The sequence below is a fragment of the Bos mutus genome, chromosome 17 (assembly GCF_027580195.1).
Source record: "Bos mutus isolate GX-2022 chromosome 17, NWIPB_WYAK_1.1, whole genome shotgun sequence".
Taxonomy (NCBI): Eukaryota; Metazoa; Chordata; class Mammalia; order Artiodactyla; family Bovidae; genus Bos; species Bos mutus.
The window spans coordinates 18,975,873-18,991,035 of NC_091633.1; the positions used below are offsets into that span (position 1 = coordinate 18,975,873).

Below are 15,163 nucleotides of genomic sequence, written 5' to 3' on the forward strand. Positions count from 1 at the left end.
GGACGGCGGCCAATCGTGTCGCTCGCCGAGGGTCCGGGCCCGAGGGATCCGGGACGCTTGCTTGAGAGCAGGCTCTTGTCTCTGCTGCCCCGGGCTTTTGCAAGCGCCACGGCTGGCCTGTAAGTTTGTGCTGTAGTCGCTTCTTCGAGCTACTTGCTTTTGGCGGCCGGCCGGCTGAGGCCGGACCCGCGCTGGGGCCAGGCGGCGGCTTCCTCAAGCGGAGGCGGAGGTGCGGCGCGGGGTGGGGGCCGCTGCCCTAGCAGGCGCCCGGGCCGGCCCGCGCCCTTGCAGCGTGCTCCATGCATCCGGAGCCCGCCCCGCCCCCGAGCAGCAACAGCCCCGAGCTTCCCCTCAGCGGCGGCAACAGCACCAGCGGCAGCCGCCGGAGCCGCCGCCGCAGCGGGGACGGGGAGCCCCCGGGGTCGCCGCCGCCGCCGCCGCCGCCCACCGTCACCTACCCGGACTGGATCGGCCAAAGTTACTCCGAGGTGATGAGCCTCAACGAACACTCGATGCAGGCGCTGTCCTGGCGCAAACTCTACTTGAGCCGCGCCAAGCTCAAAGCCTCCAGCCGGACTTCGGCTCTGCTCTCCGGCTTCGCCATGGTGAGCTCGGGCCGCCCTGCCCTGCCCCCTCTCAGGTCCTGGCCGCTGCCTCCCACAGCCCCGACGGGGCGCACAGGGGAGCTGGCTGGGAGGGCTAGAGGGTCGGGGGGTGAAGGGAAGAGCTGGGAGAAAGCTGTCGTGGACGCTGGGAGGACCAGAGATGCTGGACATAAGAGGTGGACAAGTGACACCCGTAGTGGGAGGTTGGGTATCATACAAATGTCCAGGGTTGGGGGGCTCAGATGGGCAAGCTTGATGTGGCGAGGAGGGAGAAACAGCAGGATGCTCGACGTAGATGTAAGAGTCCCAGGCATGCTGAAGTGGAAGGGAAACTGACGTAAGTAGTCTGATCTCTTTGGGAGCAGGTGTCAGGAGGTTGGGAGGAGAAGGACCCCTGAGCCATCTCCTAGTGCCCCCACACTTGAGGCCAGAAGAAATTGGCCAGCTTCCTTTATTATCTAGTAGAGGGGATTTCCTGATACGCTTTCTCCTATTGTATTTTCCGAGGGCCTCAGCCTGGGGGTTTGACAACCACTCCCCACCCTCAGTTTCTGCTCCAGAAACTTGTCACTGAGTCACTGGGTGTGGGGGAGGAGGGTGGGACATGTTCCCGTTGAATGGGCTCTTTCTTGATGTTGGGGGTAGGCTTAGTTTCCCCCCTCCGCCCCCACCCCACCCCCACCTCCTTGTGTGCTGGATCGGAGTGAGAACCAGCCTCTGGGGGGTGGGGTAGGTGAGGCTGCATGTTGGGCTGAGAAGTGGCTGAGAGGATGCCTTCAGGCTGGGAATCCTGGAGTCTCCCAAGACAGCTACAGAACAGTAGCTTCCTGACCTCAGCCTGGAAGGATGGGGTCTGCCCCCACTCCCCCAAGGTTTTTAGTGCAGAGCACTCTTGCCTCACTGGTGAGTGAGCTAAGCTCTTGACCTTGGGGGAGGGAGTGGCTGCACCCTTTGAGTTTTCTTGGGAAGGGAGTGTGTCTGGGACTCTCCCTGGGCTCCACAAACTCGTGGGTGGTGCAAGGAGTGAGAACTTTTTAGAAGCCCTAAGCAGGCCCAGAGCACCCGGGGCCACGGTGGCAAGACCAGCTGTCTGAGGTCGGGGACGCACTTTCCTGAGTCTGTCCCTGCCGCCTGTGCAGCCTGGGACAAATCCCTCTGTAGGCCTTGATTGAGTCCTCAATTGGTGAATGAAGGCTGCTTCTCAGGAGCTTCTCTGAATTTAAGCATTTAATCGAGGACTTTCCTGGTGGTCCAGTGGCTAAGACTCCACTCTCCCTATGCAGGGTCCCCAGGTTTGATCCCTGGTCAGGGATCTCACATGCTGCAACTAAGAGTTCATGTGCCACAACTAAGATGTGGCGCAGCCAAATAAATAAATAATTTTTTCTTTGAAAAAATTTAATCAAGAAAGCCTTTGAGAGGGAAGGATAAAATGTGTGTGTCTGTAAGAAGTGTCACTCTAGTTTTTAGTTTAGGTCTACAGGAAAGGATTCTCTTCCATCAGCCCCAAATCCTAGGAACAGCTGACACTTAGCCAAGCACCCACCAGGTACTTTGCACTGTGTAGATGCCCTAACTGACACACTAAGTCCTCCACTGCGCTTGGAGGTAATTTTGGAGTGGACCTTCCCAAGGCCACACAGCTCTCTTGCTGGAGCAGGATTTGAACCCAGGTTGGCTGATATGCAGAACTCTCTTGGACACTTATGCAGTTTGTGGTGTATGGAGCTCTGAGCCCCATGCTGCCAGGGACCTCTTAGGACCAGGCCTTGTAGGGAATGAGAAATAGAGCAGAAAAACTTCTCTTGAGCAAAATAAAATGTTACAGTTAGGGGGAAGGGAGTGACACCAGCAGCTGTCAGCTCGTCACAGCAGTGAATTGTTTCAGATGGTGGGGTACCTGTTCCCGTTTTTCTTGGGGTGGTAAATTCATAGCTGCCTAGGCCTCTTCCCATGCCAGGAGCAGTGAGGAGGCAACGGGTGAAGCTTTTCTGCCTTCTTGAGTAGTCTCTTAGAAGCCGGGCCTTCTGATCAGATGTCACCTCCCTCTTCCTCTTGCTAAAAACAGTGTGGGGAAGTCAGGCTGCAGGGGCAGCCGGCGGCACTTGGTGGGCCTTGACTCAACCAGACTGTCTCTTGGGGACCTTTATGCTACCCAACTGGGGTGGAGAAGTCTTCCTGGCTCCAGTGATGAAATCCCCCAAGTTCTGCCAGCAGGGAAGGCTGAATCCCGTGCCCACTTCCATTCTGGGAAGGCACTTAACAAGAGAGTAACTGCATTTGCCGTGAGTCTGCAAACAACGGGGAGAAACGGGGTTGGGGTGGAGAGAAGGGCTCAACAGGGCAGGTCCGCCTGCACCCCGCCCCCACCACAGGCATCCAGCCTTGTGAATGAGCCTCAGAGAGGAAGGGGTGCCATGCAGCCAGGTGCCATGGAAACGGAGTGAGCAGGTTTCCTGGACTACTCTCCCTTGGCCTGTGAGTCAGCACAACCAACTTCCTGCCCCCAGAGGGCTTCCTTCTGAGAGACTGGGAAACCCAGAAGAAGTGATATGATGTGACCTTTGATTTCCAAGGGTCAGAGAGTTGGTGAGGTTGCCAGACTCAGCCGCACACAAGGTGAAATTGAGGGAAGGTCTCCGAGGAGCCTGGAGGGCATGGAGAGACTCCCCTTTCCTGGGCAGAAAGGCCTGAACAGCTGCCCTGATGTGCTGGGGAGATAGGCAGTGGGACCTCAGGCAAGTGCCTTTACTCTTTGGGGGCAGTTTTCTCGTGTGTACAAAGGAAACACATATCCTGCTCCTCCATGGACTTGCATGAAGAGTCGTTACAAGGTTCGCTTGGACCCACAAAGGGTTGAGGAATTGTCAGGATCTGATGATGGACCCTTAGGTGGGCCCTCTCTGGTCTACAGACAAGCATCCCACTACTGATGGAGCTTCTGGAAATAGCACACCTTGTCTGGGTTCAGCATCCAGACTCCAAAACCAAGGGCCCAGGATGTAGCAGAGGATCAGCAGCCTGCAGGTGCTTCTTGAGCCGAGGGTGCTGTGATTCAGGCCACCCCTGCCTCAGTTTACCTCTCAGCAAGAGGCAGCCAGCCTCCGCCTGACCCTGTCCCCTGGGAGCTATGGGGAGCGCACATGCGCACACACAGCAATCTTGGTTTCCTGGGGAGGGCAGCCTGTAACGTTAGCCTAAGCAGAAGATAATTGGGAAGGGCAGCCTGTTGCCATAAACAAAATGCTTTCCATGACCTGGGATCAATTATTTTTGGATTATCTGCCTCCTCAAGTTCTCTGCTTGCCAGCACCCTTTTGTTCCCAGGTTCCAGAGCGGGTTCAGAAGCAGCTTGGCATTTCTCTGAAAATGAGTTGGAAGGAAGGGCTCACTCAAATCATAAGATGTTATTGAGCCTCTGTGACATGTTGGGAGTTCAGGGGGCATGGAGATGAGTAAGAAATTAGTATTATTGCTCATGGTGCTAAGTACTAGTGGTAAATATTACCACTGTTGATTGGGATCTTGGAATAGGTTGACACCTGCTAAGTACTCTCCTTGAACCGTTTCTTGTGAGCTTCAGAATGGGGAGCGAGAGTAAGTGCCCAGTGAATGACTTGTCTGAGGTTACCTGGCTGGGAAGCTTCCAGACCCTGTGACTGGTGTGGCCCCACTGCTGCGGGAGAGGAAGCACCAGAGAACGATGGAAGGCCTGAGTTGGGAGGCTCGAGTATTGTAGAGTGAAGTAAAGAATAGGGACCCTGGAGCCAGACTGCTTGAGTGGGATCCAGGTCCCCGCTCTGCCACTTAGAACTGTGAGATGCTGGGGAAGTTGCTTAATGTCCCCGGGCCTGTTTCCTCAGCTGTGAAATGGGAGTAATAGCAATAACCAACCTCAATGGGTCAGTGTGACGGTTCATTTGTATCTGCAAAGCACTTAAAATACACGTGGTACAGGTGTGACAGAAACTCACTCACCCTTGTTCCCATAACGTTGAGACTACTATTTTTTGGCCAAGCAGTATGCAGGATCCTAGTTTCCTGACCAGGGATTGAACTCCAGGCCCACGGCACTGAAACTGCTAGGCAATTCCTAGGACTGCTTTTATGAGAGTTAACTGGTTTAGAAGAATGTGATTCCAGCTAAGCCTTAAGGGTGGTGGAGTAGAGCTGAGAAAGAACCCTCTATCAGAGGAGGCATCAGGAGCAAAGTTACAAGGATGAGAAATGATAAGGTCTTAGGGAAGGAAAGGCAGAGAGTCTGGTGTGGCTGGAGTTGAAGCCATGTCCGGGGATAGTAGAGGAAGGTGACTCTTTCCAAACTAGACAGTGCAAGGCCTTCTGATACAGGCAGTGGGGAGCCAGGGAAGATTTTGGAGCAAAAGAGTTCCATGATGAATTTTTTTTAATATGTTTATTCATTTATTTATTTTTGGCTGAGTTGGGTCTTAGTTGCAGTACACCATGTGGGGTCTCAGTTCCCTGACCAGGGATTAAACCCAAATCTCCTGCATTGGAAGGCTGATTCTTAACCGCTAGACCACCAGGGAAGTCCCATGATGAATTCTTGAATAATGTTGATGATGTTACTATTTACTGAACACCAGGCATGAGCCTGGACCTTTTTTTTTTCCATTCATTTTTTAATCCTCAGAACAGTCCTTAAAGGTATGTACTGTAGGTGAGGAAACTAAAAGGCTCGCTGAGGTTGCGATCATCCAGCTAGTAGATTTCAAGCCATGGTCTGTCTGACTTGGAGCCTTTTCCACTCAATCACCCTCTCGCCATGTCCCATGTAGCTGGCTGAAAACTGGGTCTTCAAAGTCTTACAGATGGATCCTTCTGTACGCTGAGTCGGTATAAATGGAATTTTGTTAAATGCCCCAAGGGAAAGGCACTCCCTGCCTAGCTGAGAAGCCTTTTGGAAAACTTCACAAGTGCCTGTGCACGTGTCTGGGGTTTTCAGCCAGGGTTTGTGTTAAGCTCTGCTGGTTTCTGGGTCCAGGGCTGGTGAAGGAGAGTTCTAGGGTTTCCCAAGATGACACTGTGGTAATCAGTGTTGGGAAGCAGTTCCCTTGGAAAAATAAAACTGTGACAGTTTATGGAGCGTCCCTGGTGGATAAGACTCCACCCTTCTACTGCTGGGGACGCAGTTTCGATCCCTGGCCAGGGAACTAAGGTCCCACATGCCATGTTCAGTTCAATCGCTCAGTCGTGTCCGACTCTTTGTGACCCTATGGACTGCAGCACTCCAGGCTTCCCTGTCCATCACCAGCTCCTGGAGCTTACTCAAACTCATGTCCATCAGGTCGGTGATGCCATCCAACCATCTCATCCTCTGTCGTCCCCTTCTCCTCCCACCTTCAGCCTTTCCCAGCATCAGGGTCTTTTCCAGTGAGTCAGCTCTTCACATCAGGTGGCCAAAATATTAGAGTTTCAGCTTCAGCATCAGTCCTTCCAGTGAATATTCAGGACTGATTTCCTTTAGAATGGACTGGTTGGATCTCCTTGCAGTCCAAGGACATAGTGCTGCCAATGAATAAATTAATTAATTAATAATATTAATAAAAACTGTGACAGTTTGCACTTTTTAAATTTCTTGGCCAGGCTGTGCAGCATGGGGGATCTTAGTCCCCCAACCTGGGATTGAACCCACGTCCCCTGCAGTGGAAGCACAGAGGCTTACCCACTGGACCACTAGGGAAGCCCTAAAACTTCTGAGAAAATTTAACCAAGAGCAAGTCTCTCTCTGGTGGAAATTCTTCTCAGGGGGCCTTTAATATGCTTCCCAGAAGGGAATGCCCCAAACTGATAGAACCACAAACTCTTCAGAGGAGAATCCTCTGGGACTGTGGTTTGACATTCCTTTTTAGGAGCGTTGATCTAACCCAATAATGGCCCACCTTTTTCTGTGAAGTAAATGTTTTCAGCTTTGCTGGCCACATGGTCTCAGTGGTAACTACAGGTGTCCCCCCCCCCCACTTTTCACAAGTTCTCTTTACACCTCCTTGATTTTACAGAAGACCTGCATTTGTACCTGTTTTCACTAGCCCGAAAGAAACCCAAAGATAATTTTTACTTTTACCAAAAAATGGTGAAAGTTGAAAATAGCACGCAGCATTTGGTTTGCAGCTAGCGGTTATAGAGGCAGCATGCGCCCTGAGGGGTAAGACTGATACCACCAAGCTCCTTTCCCGGGAATCACACTCAGCATCTCAGCATCAAGCTGTCAGAGCTCTGAGCTATGTCTGAGCACCCCAGTGCCTTAATCTCAGTTTATTTGTGCATATGTTAGCAAAATATCTCCTAAAGTAATTGCTCCGTCCCTTTAGGCCATTTCAGCTCGTGAATGGTTTCAGAGATACATTACAGAGGGAAACCTGTCCTCAGTTCTGTTCTAGCTTGAAAGCAGCCACCGACCTTAGGTGAGTGAGTGGGCGTGGCTGTGTGCTAGTAGAACTTCGTTTGCAGAAAGTACATTGCAGGCCAGTTTGGCGACCCCTGGTCTAGGCGGTGGTCTCCAACATTTTGAGTGCACACCCCACTCAAAGTATTGTCAACATTAGACTTAGAATCCATACATAGATATATGGTAATGTATGATATGAGTGCTAATAAAGCCTGAGTATTAAAAGGTACGTAGGCAATCCAGTGGTTAAGACCCTGCGCTTCCACTGCAGGGGTTGCGGGTTTGAGCCCTGGTTGGGGAGCTAAGATCCCTCAAGTCACACAGCGTGGCCAAAAAATAAAAATTTTAAAAATAAACGAATTATTTTAAGGTACATAGGAACTTCCCTGGTGGTCTAGTGGTTAGGACTCAGCACTTTCACTGCCAGGGCCCAGGTTCAATCCCTGGTTGGGGAACTGAAGTAAGTAAAGACACAGTATTGAAAAGTTTAAAGGATGAGCTAAAAAAAGGAATGTCATGAGAGTTCTCCTATGGCCTTCTGGTTTCCAGTGGATCACATAGGATTATCTTCAGGCACTTTAGAGACGCTGGGTCAAGTCTGACCTTCATTTATTCCTTTAACATTCATGAGGCCCCTAGAGGGACAAGGGAAGTGCAGGGAAGCTAGAGAAGCAGGAAAGTAGAGTGGAGGAAACCGGACGTGTCGTTACATCTTCAGAACGTGTTCGGCAAGTGCAGTGGTGGAGGAGCGTTAGTGGATGGACGCTTATCACCGTCTGAAAATACCTGCCTACACCTTCAGTGCCTGTCATCCTCCCTGAGGCAGGGATTCTTCCGTCTGTCTTCCTGCTTTCTTTGTCTCCAGCAGAGCCACAAGATCCTCCAGGCACATAGTAAGTTCTCAGAAAAAGTTCATAAGGGCAATTCCCTGGCAGTCCAGTCGTTAGGACTTGGCTCTTGAACTACTCAGGGTGCAGGTTCCATCCCCAATCAGTGAACTGAGGTCCCATAAGCCTCGCAGCACTGCCAAAGGAAAAAAAAAAAAATGTCCATGATTGAATGAATGGCCCCATCCTCACTTGGAGGGCCCTGGAACAGAGGTTACTTGAGAGATAGAGACCGGAGGTGCTCAAAATTAGCCGGATGAACAGGAAGACTAGGCCTGTTCTCTGCGCCCTCCTGCAGCTTCAGCCTGTTAGTGACTCGTGACAAAAAGTGAGTCGCAACCAGCATTTTAATTTTTATTGGAAGAAGAGTGGAATGAAATAGAAAGCAGCCACATGTGTCATGTGTTGTAAGAGTAGACTGGATTAGCATGCTTTAAAGATAATTATTGTTTGGGGAAACTTGTTTCTGTTATAAGTGGGTATGTGTCTATTTATGGAAACCTTTGGAATACTGTGCTGTAGTGGTCAGAAAAGTTTGTAAACTCTTAGAGGAGCGCTCGATCCTCTCTTAGTAGATGGTTTGCATCTGAGGTGGGGGCCGCAGGCTCAGATGGCCCTGGGTGACCCGGGGTGACTGTGGCTTGGCGGCCTGAGTGATCAGGAGAAGCGCAGGCTGGGGAAGGCAGAGTTATGTCTCCCAGCTGTTGGGCACCCGGGTGGAGCCAGGCATGGGAGGGCTGCCTCCAAGGGGCCCAGCCTTCTAGGCACCAGGTGGCAGGGGGTCTCCAGGGAGCCCAGCAAGAGTGAGGAGAGGTAGTTGGCATCCGGGCGTGGTAGGCAGACACCTGGCAAAGCCAGCCAGGCCCTACCCTTCTTGGGATCACAGGTGCCTCTTAGCCCATGGGTGAGGTTTGATGTCCCTGTGGGGGGCGGGGGAGGGAGGTATCGGAGGTCCACGGACCAGGGTGATGTGGGGCCGGGGGTCCCTTACCCCTCCTCACCCTTTAGAACCCATGTGTCCAGGTTTAAGCAGGCCCGTGGCTGGCTGGGAGCTGTTTATTTTGGGTTAACGGCCCAGCACTCTGGCTATATTTACCTTTCGAAGCTGCTTGCAATCTGATCTGATTTGATCTCTCTGGGACTCAGCTGGGGCCCTGGGAGTCGCCTGCCAGATTCCACGAGGCCCTCCTGGCTTTACCCTCCCTATTCTTGGGGAGATTTCCCAAGTGGGACACATTCTGAAAAAAGCAGTCGTTTTTCTGCTTATGAACAGTTCTCATCAGGAGACCTGATCTGTGTCAGCCATTCCTTCCCACAGCGCCAGGACATGGAGCTTGGTCCCCCAGGTGGGGACAGTACCTAGAGCCAGCCAGTGTGGTCAAGTTCCAGGAACTGTGGGGCCCAGCACAGTTGATGGGGTTTCTTCTGGAGCCCATCCTCCTCCTTGAAGGAGCTCAGTTCGCACGCTGAGCTGCCCAGCCTACCTAACCCCCTCCTCCCAGCTTAGGACCTCAGGGGAAGTTCTAGCGTCCCCTGGCCAGGTGTGTCCCAACAGCTGCAGTGTTCTGGCTCTGGGGTGTGACAGATGGTGTGGCAAGGGTGGTTCCTGTCCCGCTGTGGTGGTCAGCTGTGCTTGGGGGCACACATTCTCCTTCTACCCAGGGTTTCTAGCAGGGACAGCCTTAGAAAGAGGCAGACTGGGTCCAGAGTAGGGCGTCTGAGCCCCTCCCCCTCCCTAGGGGACAGAATGTGGGGTCAGCTCTCACCAGCCTCAGCTGAGGGCGTCCAGGAGCTATTCGTCTTCCACTTTAAGCCCTGTGTTTTTCTTTTTAACTGAGATTTATTGAGTACCTTCTGTGGGCTGGCCCTTTGTTAAAAACATGTCAAGACCTCATTTAATCTCCTTGGTGATTGTCTTTGTCTGGGCTGCTAAAACAGAATACCACAACCTGGGTGGCTTATAAACAACAGATATTTATTTCTCACCATTCAGGAGGCTAGAAGTCTAAGATCAAGGTGCCAACAAATGCAGCATCTGGTAAGGGACTGACTTGCTAGTTCATAGACACTGTCTTACTACTTGCTGTGTTCTCACAGGGCAAGAGTGGTGAGGGGGTCCCTGGGGGTTCTCTTTTATAAGGGCACTAATCCTATTGCAAGGGTGCCACCCTCATGACCTAATCACCCCAAAAGCCCTGCCTCCTAACGCCATCACCTTGGGGGTTAGGATTTCAAATATGAATTTAGAGTGTCCACAGACATTCAGTCTGTAGTAGCAGGTGTGAGGAAAATGCTGTTAACCCCTTTGCACACGGGCTTTAGAGCTAAGTGGACTTAAGTATAGATCCTCCACTCAGCAGCAGAATAACACTTGGGACTGCTGACTTCACCTCTCTGAGCTTCAGTTTCCTCATTTGTGAAAACATAATAATAGTGTTGCTAATAATCATTGATGGGCTTCCCAGGTGACTCAGTGGTAAAGAATCTGCCTGCCAATGCAGGAGACACAGGAGACGTGAGTTCAGTCCATGGGTCGGGAAGATCCCCCAGAGGAGGAAATGGCAACCCACTCCAGTATTCTTGCCTGGGAAATCCCATGGACAAAGGAGCCTGGCGGGTTACAGTACATGGGGTCGCAGAGTCGGTCATGACTGAGCAACTAACACACGCACACACACACATATACACACATAGCCAATTAACAATGTTGTGATAGTTTTGGGTGTATAGCGGAGTGACTCAGCCATACATATACATGTATCCATCACTGACGCTTTATTAAGTGTAATATAGATGTATATATGCATGCCAGGTCTTATGCTAAGGGCTTTATTCATTAATCTGTTGAATCCTTGTAACAACCCCTGTGGCACTGAGAGCTTACCAGTGGAGGACTCAGTTTACTCTTAATGGCTCTCTAGAGGTAGAGATACCAGGTTTAAGGGAACAGATTGGTTACTGTATATGTTGGCATGTTCCCCCTCCCCTCCCCATATAGGCACCCAGCTCTGGGCCCCATGTACCTGATGGGTCTGGACATTTCCAGTGAGTGAAACAACAGCCCGTGGGCCTAGAGCAGCTAAGCAGCTGGCTCTCCTGTTTGTCCTTTCTCTAGTTTCAGCTTCCGGGGCAGCAGGCCAAAACAGGAAGAGGAAGTGCCAGGGGTGGGGAGGAGGCAGGAGGTATGCCCTGCTGGGGGTGCCCCCCTTTTCCAGCATGGTCAGGCCTGAGGACAGAGACCAGGGAGCCTGGGTACAGCCCTTAACCTGCTGTGCCCTGATGCCCTAAGTGCTAAGAAATCTCAGCATTGGCCTTAGGCCACCAGTGATCCTAAAAATGGCCCAAATCCTCATGGCGCACTGCCCCAGATTTATGTGAACTTAAAACATTTTACAAACTCCTGGGCTGAGAAGTTTATACAACCATCAATTGTGGGAATTCCAAGACAAAAGTCTGCGAATCCTGTTGAAATTGTCTGAAAAGTCCTATGACTATATATACCTGGGTGTCTTAAGAAATATCCAGTATTTTCACCAGATTCTCAAAGTATCTGACCCCATATCAGCTCTAGATGGTGACCTTAATCTTGCCACATCCCCTCCTTTGTCAGAGACAAAGGGAAGATTCTTGACCAAGGTCACCCAGGGGGAAGCAGTGGTGATTCTGGAGCCCAAACTCAGGCTTGCCAATTTGGCTTTGGTGTCCTCAGCTCAGGTTGGGGGATAGAAACCCAGCCCAGGCAGGGGGGGTTCATATAGAGATGCTGGGATTGGGAGTGAAGTTTTTAAACTGAATTACAACAATACTAATAAAGCTCCTTTTATTGAGGGTTTACTCTAGGCCAGGCACTAAGGATTTGAAGTGAAGTGAAAGTCACGCAGTCGGTTCGACTCTTTGAGACCCCATGGACTGAATAGTCCATGGAATTCTCCAGGCCAGAATACTGGAGTGGGTAGCCTTTCCCTCCTCCAGGGGATCTTCCCAACCCAGGGGTCGAACCCAGATCTCCCACATTGCAGGCAAATTCTTTACCAGCTGAGTCACAAGGGAAGCCCAAGAATACTGGAGTGGGTATCCCTTCTTCAGCAGATCTTCCCAACCCAGGAATCAAACCAGGGTCTCCTGCATTGCAGGCAGATTCTTTACCAATTGAGCTGTCAGGGAAGCCCAAGGATTTGATGTGGGATTAATTCCGTCCTCACAACTCTCTGAGTTATGTCCTAGTATTCTGTTTTGGGATTTGGCTGCACTGGGTCTTGGTTGTGGTGCTCGAGATCTTCAGTCTTCATTGCAACACATGGAATCTTTAGTAGCAGCATGCAGACTGTTGGCATGTGGCACTCGGAATCTAGTTCCCCGACCAGGGATCAAACCCAGTGCCCCTGCATTGTGAGTGTGGAGTCTTAGCCACTGGACCACCAGGGAAGTCCCTGGGTTTTTTGTTTGTTCAGCCATGCTGTGCAGCGTGCAGGATCTTTGTTCCCTGACCAGGGATCAAACCTTGACAGTGAAATTGCTGAGTCCTAACCCTGGAGTGCCAGGGAATTGCCCCTATAGTCCCTTTTTTTTTCTTTTTTCTTTTTTTTACAGATGAGGAAACTGAGGCTCAAAAAGTTGAAGGAACTTGCCAGAGTCACACAGCCTAATAAAGGGCAGAGGAGTCAGGGCTTGAAGCAAGCAGCCTGGCTCCAGAGCCCATGCTCCTAACCACTGCCCCACACTGCCTTTCCAGGCCTCAGAAGGCTGAGGAGGTACAAGAAATGAAAGCAGACGGGGCCAGGTATTACAGACAAGAAAGCTGGAAGGAAGGAGCCCATTCCCTCCCCAGGAATAAGGAGGGATCAGGGCAGGAGCTTGTGGGTACATTTTAGCCTCAGACCTCCCCCTTCTGAGCTTGGCACATACACAGCAAACCCTTTATAAAGGGTCATTCTCCTTAATGGTATTGCCATTGGCACTTGCGCCCCAGTCTCTGGCCTCGGCAGGCAGCCCCTGGCAGTGTGCCCACCACCCGCTTCTCCCAGCCCAGATCTGATGAGCTGGCTTCTTTACATGGGGGTGATTTGCAAGGCCCAGGTGAGAGGGGGTGGGTGGCAGGGCCTGGAGCATGCCCCTGGTAACCCCGGATCCACAGGTCTCCAGGAACTGGGGAGCAGCTAGTACGTCAGCCGTGGGGCTCTGAGCCCAGCGCTGGGGCTGGAGGAGGAGATGGCCTCAGGGCTTGCAGTCTGCACCGCAGCACCCTGTCACAGCCCGTCTCTTCTGGGAAGCCTGTCTTGATTCCTTTGTGGTTGGTGCTCTGTGTTCTCAGAAAGGGCCTGGTATGACCTGGGAGGGCCTTCATCCCTTCACCCCACGCCTCTTCTTATGCCCAGAAGCAAGGCAAGAAGAAACCTCTCTTTGGGAATGGGAGTGTGGCTCCAATAGGGAGGGTGCCTTTTTTCATTAATGTTAACTTTTTTTTTTAGTCATAGTGAAATTTACATATAACTTACCATTTTAACCATTTGTGGTGACTACTATTTGGAGGGTATTTGTCATGTACTGAAAGTGTTAGTTGCTCAGTTGTGTCCATCTCACTGGGACTCTCTGGACTGTCGCCTGCCAGACTTCTCTGTCCATGAAATTCTCCAGGCAAGATACTGGAGTGGGTTGCCATTTCCTCCTCCAGGGGATCTTCCTGACTCGGGGATCAAATCTAGGTCTCCTGTGTTGCAGGCAGATTCTTTACCGTCTGAACCACCAGGGAAGCCCAGTACTAGGAACTCTCACTTAATTGTTAAAATGAGCCTATGAACTGATATGATGTCCCTGTTTTACAAATAAAAATGCTGAGGCTCAGAGAGGTTCAGTGACTTTCCCAAGGATCAACAGCTCAAGAGTAGCAGAACTGGGATTCAAATCCAGGCAGCCTGGCCTTGAGCCTTTTCTGTTTATCAGTACTTTCTGCCATTTCTCAACCCTAAGTGGGTGAGTCTATCATCCCCGTTATAACAGAAGCTGAGGCTCAGAGAGGCCTCACAGTGACTTACCCAGGGTCCCAGAGCCTGACGGGAGGAGAGCCTCTGAGCTGTGACGGTCCTCATCACTCAGCCCCCCTCTCCCCGCTCTTCCCCGCAGGTGGCAATGGTGGAGGTACAACTGGACGCTGACCACGACTACCCTCCGGGGCTGCTCATCGCCTTCAGCGCCTGCACCACGGTGCTGGTGGCCGTGCACCTGTTTGCGCTCATGATCAGCACCTGCATCCTGCCCAACATCGAGGCCGTGAGCAACGTGCACAACCTCAACTCAGTCAAGGAGTCGCCCCACGAGCGCATGCACCGCCACATCGAGCTGGCCTGGGCCTTCTCCACCGTCATCGGCACGCTGCTCTTCCTGGCCGAGGTCGTGCTGCTCTGCTGGGTCAAGTTCTTGCCCCTCAAGAAGCAGCCAGGCCAGCTGCGGCCCACCAGCAAACCCCCGGCCGGCGGGGCGGCCGCCAACGTCAGCAGCACCGGCGGCATCACCCCAGGCCAGGCCGCCGCCATCGCCTCCACCACCATCATGGTCCCCTTCGGCCTGATCTTTATCGTCTTTGCCGTCCACTTCTACCGCTCACTGGTCAGCCATAAGACAGACCGACAGTTCCAGGAACTCAACGAACTGGCCGAGTTTGCCCGCCTGCAGGACCAGCTAGACCACAGAGGGGACCACCCCCTGACCCCGGGTAGCCACTATGCCTAAGCCTCCCTGGGCTGGGCAGTTCAGAGCTTTGGCCTTACGCCTTTCCCCACGACCTTGTCCTGCCCCAGCCTCAAGGACAGCGTGTGCAGGGGGCTGGGCTTTCGTCAGGGAGGGGCAGAAAGTGGAGGAAAGAGGCTTTTTTTTTTAAAAGAGAAGTTACTGCACTTTGAAACTTTCCTCTAAGAGAATAAGTACTTCCTGTTCTTCCAGCTCCAGGGTCACCTCCTGCTCAGAGGCCACCACCGAGAGCCAGAGTGGGGACAAACGCTCCCTTTGTCCCTTCTCCTCCCCCGAGCAGGTACCACCTGGATGCCTCCTGTTCTTTCCGTCTTGACCCTCCCTCTCCGTTCAGCGTCAGTTGTGTGCGTGTGCGCGTGTGTGAACACAGAAATATACTCATAAGGGACACCTCCTCTTGTGTCTGTATTTGTTGGGTCTGAACTGCCTGGCCTTTCTCCCGGTGGACCAGTCAGGTGAGCCTCTAAGCGAAAAAAAAAATTCAACATTTTGGGATATTTCCAACCTATCTGAAAAAG

General features: G+C 52.1%; 2 protein-coding genes and 1 non-coding gene across 5 annotated transcripts in view; 2 read left to right on the forward strand and 1 right to left on the reverse strand.

Annotated features, from left to right (window-relative positions):
- LOC102274230 (calcium release-activated calcium channel protein 1) lies at nucleotides 1-15,039 on the forward strand. The gene is made up of 2 exons (XM_070386214.1): nucleotides 1-605; nucleotides 14,022-15,039. Exons 1-2 carry the CDS (start codon nucleotides 300-302, stop codon nucleotides 14,625-14,627), a joined length of 912 nt encoding a protein of 303 aa, XP_070242315.1. The 5' UTR covers nucleotides 1-299; the 3' UTR covers nucleotides 14,628-15,039.
- On the forward strand, nucleotides 7,398-7,469 carry TRNAE-UUC (transfer RNA glutamic acid (anticodon UUC)). The gene has a single exon. It is a non-coding gene; the product is annotated as a tRNA-Glu (tRNA).
- Nucleotides 7,882-15,163, reverse strand: part of MORN3 (MORN repeat containing 3) — a 27,199-nt gene continuing 19,917 nt past the window's right edge. For 2 of the 3 annotated variants that reach the window (XM_070386212.1, XM_070386211.1), the window contains one exon: nucleotides 7,940-8,037. In XM_070386212.1, coding sequence (XP_070242313.1) covers nucleotides 7,958-8,037 — 80 coding nt within the window. In that variant the 3' untranslated portion in view covers nucleotides 7,940-7,957. Of the gene's footprint in view, nucleotides 8,038-15,163 lie in introns of all 3 variants that reach the window. The other variant, XM_070386207.1, reaches the window with a different exon arrangement.